The sequence below is a fragment of the Dipodomys merriami genome, unplaced genomic scaffold, assembly GCF_024711535.1.
Source record: "Dipodomys merriami isolate MVZ:Mamm:240054 unplaced genomic scaffold, mDipMer1.0.p SCAF_8, whole genome shotgun sequence".
NCBI classification, from domain to species: Eukaryota; Metazoa; Chordata; class Mammalia; order Rodentia; family Heteromyidae; genus Dipodomys; species Dipodomys merriami.
In genome coordinates this window covers 20428149-20437761 of record NW_027206401.1, presented here as the reverse complement: position 1 = coordinate 20437761, position 9613 = coordinate 20428149, and the positions used below count along the sequence as shown (strand labels likewise).

The 9613-nt window shown below is 43.1% G+C and overlaps 1 protein-coding gene and 1 long non-coding RNA gene across 4 annotated transcripts in view; one reads left to right on the top strand and one right to left on the bottom strand.

Annotated features, from left to right (window-relative positions):
• Window positions 1-373: 373 nt before the first annotated feature.
• The window catches only part of Il20ra (interleukin 20 receptor subunit alpha), a 34035-nt gene continuing 24795 nt past the window's right edge, over window positions 374-9613 (bottom strand). For both annotated transcript variants that reach the window (XM_070010411.1, XM_070010412.1), the window contains exons 4-7: window positions 8077-8252; window positions 7128-7269; window positions 3848-3987; window positions 374-1465 (exon numbers count right to left, since the gene is read on the bottom strand). In XM_070010411.1, the coding sequence (XP_069866512.1) occupies window positions 728-1465; window positions 3848-3987; window positions 7128-7269; window positions 8077-8252 (1196 nt within the window). In that variant the 3' untranslated portion in view covers window positions 374-727. The remainder of the gene's footprint in view (window positions 1466-3847; window positions 3988-7127; window positions 7270-8076; window positions 8253-9613) is intronic.
• LOC138819133 (uncharacterized) lies at window positions 664-9259 on the top strand. 2 transcript variants are annotated; one of them, XR_011369322.1, is made up of 4 exons: window positions 664-722; window positions 1423-1641; window positions 6143-6216; window positions 9109-9259. It is a non-coding gene; the product is annotated as an uncharacterized lncRNA (long non-coding RNA). The 2 variants fall into 2 exon arrangements; XR_011369323.1 differs by having other exon boundaries at window positions 9085-9259.

Genomic DNA, 9613 nt, shown 5'->3' with positions numbered 1-9613 from the left:
GTAAATGGCTTTTTAAACACCACATTTTCTGAAATAAATGTGATATTTGATTATAAATATGTCATTTTCTTTTGTGTCAGTTTTGAAGGACAACAAAATGTCCCTACTGAATTATAGAGAGGGCATTTCCTTGACACCCAAAGAGCAATTATCTAAGTTCACACTCCAAAAGTACTAATAAGGTCTGAAGGGCAGGCAAAGCACATGATGTCTTGAGGGTCATGCGTGATGTATCCATCTAAACACGGATTATTATGGTTAAATAGTAGGTTGAGGCCTTTTCATGTGGCCCGCTGACTGCTGACTTAATGACATTTGCTTATTTGAAGTATTTCATTGTTCTCATAAACAAAAGTTCTGGAAAACCAATATGTATAAAATGAATGCGCTTTATGAAATATTTTTCAGTGTTATATACACATAGAATAACCAGAAAAATAACTGGAAAAGGCATGCTTATTAGAATAAAAAAGTAAGCAGAGTGGTCATAGTACACCTTTGCAAGTAAATTCTGCACACAGCCTGGCAAATACTCCCTGACCTCCCACTCTCTGTCCTGGCCAGAGACCTGCGCGAGTATCTCAACCACCGGCAGAGGGCAGCACCACACAAGTGCAAAGAGCCGAGGGCAGCAGCGCGCGCGCGCAGGTGGGTCGCGCGTCTGAACCGTCCCTCCCCGCGGGCCCTCCAACGCTGCGGAGGGGTCGAGCGAGGAAAGCGTGGTAGGTTAGCTTCCCATTTGTACGTACAAGCCCCATTCCTCCATGAACTCCACGAGACAGTCTCCACACCCCTCTGCTGGCTGGTCCGGGGCCTGCTTCTCATAGAGTCGAGACAAAAGGCTCTGTTGTGGGAGTCCGTCCCCGTCGCCGGGGGCGCGGTCCTCGGGCTCCGGGTCCGAGCTGCACAGGGACGGGATGCGCAGCCTGCCTGTCCGGGGGTCCCAGTCCACCAGGGTCCTTGGCGGCTCTTCCCCCGCCTCTTCCGGGACGGTGTGTTCCCGCGCCACGTCGCAGAGGCGAGGGGTGTAGCCGCACAGCAGCGCCTGTTGCACGGGTAGGGCTCCCGGTCTGGGCCCCTGCTCACGGGCCCCCGGCGGGTGGCCTGCAGGCCCCCGGGGGAGCTCAGCCCGGACGTGGTACTGGAGGGCAGGGGCTGCCTTCTCCGTGGGCGTGGCCGCGCCAGGCCCCGCCTCCGGGGTCAGGGCCGCCCCTTGACCGCTTTCCTCAACCTCCACCACGTGTTCGGCATACCCGGAGGGCTGCACCCACGCGTCCTCCCGACGGGGCGCCCGGCCCCAGCTGCGCGCAGGCGCACGGAGGGGGGGTCCGGCGTGGACGCTTTCCACTGTCTCCTTCGGAGGAATTCTGGAATCATCCCTAATAGTGAGGGTGATGAAGTTGACCACAGTTTGCTCGGCAGGCGCAAAGAATCTTTGGTCCAGTTCACTTCCATAGAGCAGAATCTGCCACGAGAGAAGAGTGGGTTTCTCACGTTAGAGAGAGGTTAAAACCAGCTGTCAAGTAGAACTCCTGGGTAGCAACTGAGCAGCTCAGGCAAAAGTGGAAGGCACGCTTGGAACACGTGGAAAGCCAGGAGCCACGAAAGGTGATTGGAAGGGAAGAACTGTGGTTCACACAGGTGAGGCCATCCCTCCCCTTCATGTCCAAGACAGTGCTTAAACTCTTGAGTGTGTGTGTGTGTGCTGTTATTGCAGCTTAAAATTAGGGGCTGGGCTCTGTCCCTTAGCTGTTTTACTCAAAGATAGTACTCTATCACATTTCTGTCCCCCCCCCCCCCCGCAGTGGTTAATTGGAGATAAGAATCTCACAGACTTTCTTGCCCTGGACTGGCTTTGAAATAAGATCCTTAGTTCTCAGCTTTCTTGGTAGCTAGAATTACAAGTGTGAGCCACTGGTGCCCATCTATTGAAAATAGTCAATTCTGCAAAATCAGAATTTCTGCCACACACAGAGTGGCAAAGACTAAGAGTCTGTGAAATTGATTTGGAGTACAGGGTTCAACTATGTATTTGTTGATAAGCTAGGGTCATGTGGATACCATTCCTTTCTTGCAATTATGGTGGAGGTGAAATGTAGGCAGATATGAAGACTGAGAGTAGAAAGCAGATAATTACCTGACTAGGGATTTTCCCATGTGAAAATCATGCTAGAATAAGGCCAGAAAAGGAAATGCATCTGCCAGCTGAGGACAGATAGGGTAACTCTAAATGAGGGATTTGAATTTAAGATTAAAATTTGGTAGGGATATGTGGAAGATGCCTATTATTTAAGAAGACATCGGTTAGTAATGTCACTTTAAGATAGGCTGTAACTTAGCATTGCAAAGTAGGACCTTCAACCTCATTCTTTTAAAAATGTTTTGATTAAAAACATTTTATGCAATCCTCCTGTGAATTTTTCTCCAAGCTAAAGTCTCCCTGTGCCATTAAGAAGCTAATACCAGCAGAAAAAAAATAGAAAAATGTTCCAATTGATCTAGGAAAACACATGCATGTACAGTATTGTGTAGTATACATATACAGGAATGCATCTTTTAATAATTCCCATGGGAAAAATGTTAATGTCCATCAGATGCTGCTTAGCTCTCTCTCATGTGTTAGCAAATGTTTAGTAAATCAGGTTTGTTCCTTCTACTTGCTTGCTTTTCCTTGCCCTGAATGGCCAAGTCTGGCCTGTGTCTCTTAACTGTGGTTCCATTCCATCTCAATCCTGATGCTCTACTCTCTCCTTCTGGACCGCCATTGTCTCTCCCCTCGACAGCTGTCATAGCCTCTTAGCTGCTTCTCTTGTTTCTAGTCATATTCCTTTTAAAGTTACCCTAGAACTAATATCTAGTTGGATCTAAAAATTCAGAGGTGACTATGACACTCAACTTGATGAGCACATGGCTCAGGCAGTAGAACCTATGTAGCAAGGGTGAGGCCCTGAATTTGGAACCCTACCACTGTAAAGAAAAAGGTACACTAAATTTAAATTAAAATCTTAACTGAGATTTCTCTAACAAAGCCCATACTCTTTCGAGTATTATCCTAGGTTTCCTAGTACCTGCCAACATGTGCTTTCCAGTTCAACCGATTATCAGGAACCAGATGGGCTGCTCATGAGTGGTTTCCCACATGTCTTCCCTTACCCTTCTCCCCTTTGCTCTGCTCTTTCTTCTGCCCAGAGTAAGTGTCCTAACTCTTACTTTCATAACCAGACTTGGACATGAGATTTGATTCCTGCTCTCCCCCACCAAGCCACCAAGGGCCTGTGTTTATCATCCTTCCCAACTTATTTTGAAATTCAATATGGTGACTAAGCAGAACCTCAAGAAAGGTAGGGATTGTGTCATAACTCATCTATATATCCTAGGATTATGCAATCTAATCATTAAAGATAAAGTCTTTTCAAAGCTAAGGAAATTGTACTTTATTGTTTTGTGCTTGTGCCAGTCCAGGTGCTTGAACTCAGGGCCTCACACTCTCACTTAGATTTCTTACTTATAGCTGGCTTATTGAGCCATACCTAGAACCATGCCTTCAGTCTTATCTTTCATTTCTTCCCTCCCTCCCTTCCTTCTTTCTCTCTCTCTTTTGTAGTATTGGGGACACAACTCAAGCATCATGTTTGCCAAACTAAGCAAGTGTTCTACCACTGAGCTATATTTCCAGCCCATATATATATGTATATATATATATACATATATATGTATATATGTATATATATTCAATCCATCAACTTTTTAAGTTTAAATCAATTCTGCGGTTAACAATTGTATCGGTTGTAGCATTCTGCTGGAGTTTGCTGCTATAAAAGAAATTCTTGCTGTGTCAAGTACTCACCAAATTCTCCGGGTGTTTCTCTTTGCCAACATGGATGTATCGGTAGATGGAGCAGCCGATCACAGAAAAAAGAAACAGGACAACAGATATGGGCAAAACATACCAGAAGATGATTTTAACCTTCAGTGTTGATGTTTGATCTGTTAACAATACAAAAAAAGAGAAGTGGTGAATAGTTACGATTTTGAAAGGGTGAGAGAAGTGTTAGTTTTCTCATTTGTACAGTGAGAAGCTTGGGCTCAGTGTAAGGGGGGCGGTCCCAGGATTCTTAGTCTTTCTGACAATAGATGGTCTTACTCTAGACCCGCCTTACATTTTGACCTTAAGGATGCATTAATAACTCAAGTCATTGGATATTCCAACAGTTTATGTCTAGCCTTGAGATTCCTGATGGTTCCTATATTTGAAGGTGAGGTGTCTCAGATGGTGGAACTCACCAGCTCTTCAAACCATTTAAGGCTGCCCCACTTTTCTGTGCTGCCCATGGAACTCCATCTTTTTCATGCCTTTAACAAAGAACATGAATGTCTAGGTCACCACTAACATTCCCATCCTGGCACTGGTCAGCTCATGCTTCTGGGTATGGCTGGAGCAGGGGAATGTGTGGAGAGGGGGCTCATCTTCCAAGTGTGTTGATGCTCTAGGACCTGGTATGATATAGGCCTGTGCTGTTGGGAAATCCACACAAAGAGGAATGATGAAGAGAAAAATTTTGAGAAAAGTAGGGTGCCTGCCAGTAACGACACCTTAGAACTGATGTCTAGGTTCCGTTGTTACTCGCATATTTGTTAAGCCTCTGAGCTGCACTTGGATATTGGGATGGTTAATGTTGCATGTCAACTTGGCCAAGTCATAGTACCCAGATATTGGCAAAACATTATTCTAGATGTTTCTGTGGAAGCATTTTTTAGATGAGATTAACATTTGAATCAGATTCTGAATAAAGCCTTAATAAAGCTCTGGATAATGTAGTTGGGTCTCATCCAGTCAACTGAAGCTCTTAATCTAAAATAACCAATGACCCTTGGGGAATTCTGCCAGCAGATGGGTTTTGAACACACATTGGAAATCCATTTCTCACATGGGGCTCAAGCCTGATAACTGCCTTACAGAGTTTGGACTTGCCAACATACACAATTGCAAGAGCCAACCCTTTATTCTCTCGTATCTGTCCATTCTATTGGTTCTGTTTCTCTGGAGAATTCTGGCGAATACAGCAGTAGAGAAAGGAAGCAAACAGCACAAATGACAAATGCCCTAGACTCTTCTTCACACACTATTAAAATCACCAAGTGAGGCATGAGAGCATTCCAGTCCACGTGTACCATCGAATGCTGCTGATGCCCGGGCCTGAGACAAAGCAGCCAAGTCACTATTGAGTCTATTATTCAGTTACACATAGAAAACAGAGTTATCATGGACAGAGAGGGTTCTTTCTTCACTGAGGGGGGACGGGGGAACCATTGTAGGCTCTTCTATCCAGAACAGGCCCCAGAGAGCATGTTCAGCAGCAGGTCCTGCATAATAATGTACAAAAGATTGTGCAGAGATGTGGCAGGTATGTGAATTCAACTTACTGTAGGCTGCAGCTCAGTCTAGTCCTCTTCATACAGCCCCTGGCCTGAGCTCATTCTGGGTTGTGATGACAATGACTATGGCATTTAGTGTGATCTAGCATGTTTGTTACTGTATAGCTAATAACTATACATAATATAATATATATCATAATATATTATAGCTATTTATATATATTGCTACAATACAGCCAATGCACTTGAATTTAGGAGATTGCTCAAAGAATATTAAGCAGAAATATTCTTTAGGCATAGCCTCAAAGAAGTCAAACTAATTTTCTCAGAGGTAGTGTCTCTGGTGACGTCCTATGAAGGATGTCCGGGCAAAGCTCAGAACCAGAATTGGTGGTCCTTTTACCTTGCCCCCTTTCTTATACCGGTGAGTGAGCAGGCTCCATCTGCTTACTAGAAGTAGCTTGTTTAATCTGCTATTGAGTGGCTTTAGCTCTGCCAATGCAGTCCATGATTTCCCCTGGAAATTCATTCCTACCATTTGGCACTGAACAAACTGTGTGCACAACCAACTTTCCCCCCAATATGAAAATGATTTCTTCAATCTGCTTTGCTTTTGTTTTCCCTTCTGCTGGCTTGGCACTTCCCTTTCATTTGTAAAGTGGTAGCAAACCCTTCATTTCAAAGGAAAAGTTATGGTAAGGATGGGGATTCAATAATAAAGCTTTAACCTTTTTATATGTATTCACAGTAGTCTCCTTCTCCTCAGGAAAGTTTTCCTTTAAAAGATGGGAGGCCCGAGGGCATGTGAGAATGGGAATGGAGCGAGGGCCTGTGGCCAAGGTGAGCATTTGTTGAAAGAAAGAGGCAGAAAAGTATTGGATGAAAAGCCAGTGCTTGTGGGCAAACCTTAGGATTCTTTTCTTTCAGTTTTCAGAGTCTGAGTTCAAGCTCTCCTCACTCCATGGACAGAAAGATTATAAATGCTCTGTTTACAAAAAAATGCCCTGTTTACAACTCTACAATTCCTCATAGGATTGAATGACTTCACTACTTAGAAAAAAAATGACAGGAGTTATCCAAGAAATAAAAATAGAAAAAGGAAAGAAGGAAAGAAAAAAAATCTCACAAACAGTACAATAAAAAAAACCTCTTGCAGGCTGGGAAGGTGGCTCAGTGGTAGAGCGCTTGCCTTGCATGCCTGAAGCCCTGGGTTTGATTCCTCAGCACCACATAAGGAAAAAGCCAGAAGTGGCTCTGTGGCTCAAGTGGTAGAGTGCCAGCCTTGAGCTGAAGAGCTGAGGGACAGCGCCCAGGTCCAGAGTTCAGGCCCCATGACTGGACACAAAACAAAACAAAACAAAACAAAAAAACCTCTTACTTCCATTTCTTGGAGTTCATTTTGATAAGCATCATTCTATATGATCATATGAACATAGCTATTGAGCCCTTGTGATCCCCTCCTAAGAATATCGTGTTCTTGTGTTAATGTTTAGAATGCTGTTTAATCATGTCCAGGTGTAATGAGTTGTCTTTTACTATCCATTGGGTTTACTTGTAGATTTATAGGCACATTCTGATGATTACAAATGAGGGAAGCCATGCAGCCTATGTTTCTTTGTGTCTGGCTTACTTCACTTAATATAGTTTTTTCTTAAGCCTTTCCATTTCCTTAGGAATGGGGCAATGTCATTCTCTTTGATGGAAGCATGGAATTCCATTGTGTAAATATGCCACATTTTCTTGGTGCTTACCTTTCAAAGTACTGACACACTGCTGCGATGGCTGAGTATGGCCAGGGAGCCCTGGGACGAAGGACTCCACAGTGACACAGTACAGAGTGTTTGGCTCCAGCCAGCTGAGCACCAGTGTGTGGTTGGTGACAAACTGGGACCACTAGGGAGGGAATTGCAAACAACAGTTAGAGCCAGAGGTCCTGGGACCACCCCAGACAATTCTAGGAGGAAACAAAACACTGAGACACCATTGAATCCTTTACCATCATTGTATGCTTTTTACCCCTTTCTTCAACAACAGTTTCAAAATACCTTTTTACTTTAGCCCAGCAGACCACGGTTGGGAGTTGGCCCAATTCTAGGACAACTCTAAAATAACACAGGATGTCTTACTTAATGTTTTTCCTATGTTCTTGTTGACAATTTTGGCAGTACTGGGATTTGAACTCAGGACTTTGTACTTGCTTGGCAAGTTCTCTACCACTTGAGCCACACCTCCAGCTCTGCTTTTAGTTATTTTTTATATAGGGTCTGCATTTTTGCCTGGTCAGGCCAGAGGCTTTAATGCTTCTGCCTATGCCTGCCCTGTGGCTGGGGTTACAAGCTTGAACACCACCCCAGGCTTACTGCCATTTAATAAACCTGTTGTGGAGAGTGATTGATAGATGGTATGCAAGTAAAAGCTCTTCTTCCAAGTGAAGTGTACTACTGCTCTATGCTCCCAGAGCAACATCGTGCATTATTAGAGGGGTTCTATCAGCAAAATCTAAAGTCCAGGAAATTGATTCCATATCAGCTTCAACTGTATCTTGCTTAGTATTTGTTTCAAGTAGCATAAGATTCTGGATTTTCACACAGAAAATCAAATCAAATCAGATTAATATACAAACTAATGCTTTAGATTCCAATGCATGTCCCAGAATCAGCTACAGAAGGTGATACATGCCCTATCCCATTTCAGGCTTACCATTCTTTTTGACTTAGTGTTATACACAGAGATGTTGTAGTTCAGACTGGAGTATATTTGTTGCATGGAAACAGTAGGGTCTTCTGGATTTCTCTTCCATTTCTCTGGTGCCGTTAGGACAATTGAAATGGACTTTTCACTAGCAGCCAGAGCAACCTCTGGTGGGCCAATTTGTGCTTAAAAGAAAGGGAGAAGGTATCATTATGTTTAGGTATGAAAAATTAGCTTAGAAAAGGCTGCAACTCAATCCCATTTAGGTCAAAGACCTGAACCCACCTTCTCTTCTTTTTTTTTTTTTTTTGTCAGTCGTGGGCTTGAACTCTGAGCCTGGGTGCTGTCCTTAAGCTTTTCAGCTCAGGGAGAGTACTATACCACTTAAGCCACAGCGCCACTTTTGGTTTTCTGGTGGTTTATTGGAGATAAGAGTCTCACAGACTTTCCTGCCAGGGGTGGCTTTGAACTGTGATCCTCAGATCTCAGCTTCCTGAATAGCTAGGATTACAGGCATGAGCCACCAACACCAAGCTTGAACCTACCTTCTTATAATTCAGAATATAGTAAAGTAGGCACGAGTTGTATTTATTTAATTCCTAGTAACAAAGTCAGTATAAGATGGTGCTAAACACAGTCAAATGTGTTTTAACTTTATTGTGATTTAATAAAGTTGGTGCTAAGTAACATTAACATAGTTTGATCAATGGAAAAATCAGAGATGGGATTAAAATGACCCTGAACAGAGGCCAGTAAACTTTTATCACAAAGGTCAGGAGAATAAATGTTATAGGCTTTGTAGTCCACAGCATCTCTATCTCAATCAATTTTGGATATGGTGTAGAAACAGTCATAGGTAATTATATAAGCTAATGAATCTGACTGTTGTCCCAATAAAACTTTATTTATAAACAGACATTCAAATCTGAATTTAATTTTCATGTGTCACAAAATATTCTTCTTTTGATTTTTAAAACTATTTAAATATGAATACCATTCTTATCTCTTGGCCTGTAGAAAAGTGTTGGATCTTGTCCACAGGATATAGTTTGATGACCTCTAATCTGGAAGAGTACTGAAGAAGGCCAAGGTCCCAGGCCATGCCAATGTCCTTCATGGCTGAGTCAGCCATCGATTAAAAGAAGGAAAATTATAAAAGCAAATTAAAGAAATACATTGCTTTAATTATGAATTACACTTCAATACATTACCAAGTTCATAACAATAAAAGTCTTCCTTATTTGGGCAAACAAGACATGTTTTGTGTGTGTGTGTGTGTGTGTGTGTGTGTGTGTGGCACTGAGGATTGAACTCAAGGCTTCATACTTGCTTGTAGGTACTCTACACGTGAACCACATCTCCAGTCCTTTTTCACATTTGTGTTTTTCAGATGGGGGTCTCACGTTATGCTTGGGCCTACCTATGTTACAATCCTACTTATATGTTCCCATGTTGCTGAGGATGACAGCCATGGATGTGTTTCTCTTGTAGCTGGTATAAGAGTTATCTACCACCATAGCTTGAGATGGAACCACGCAAATTTTGA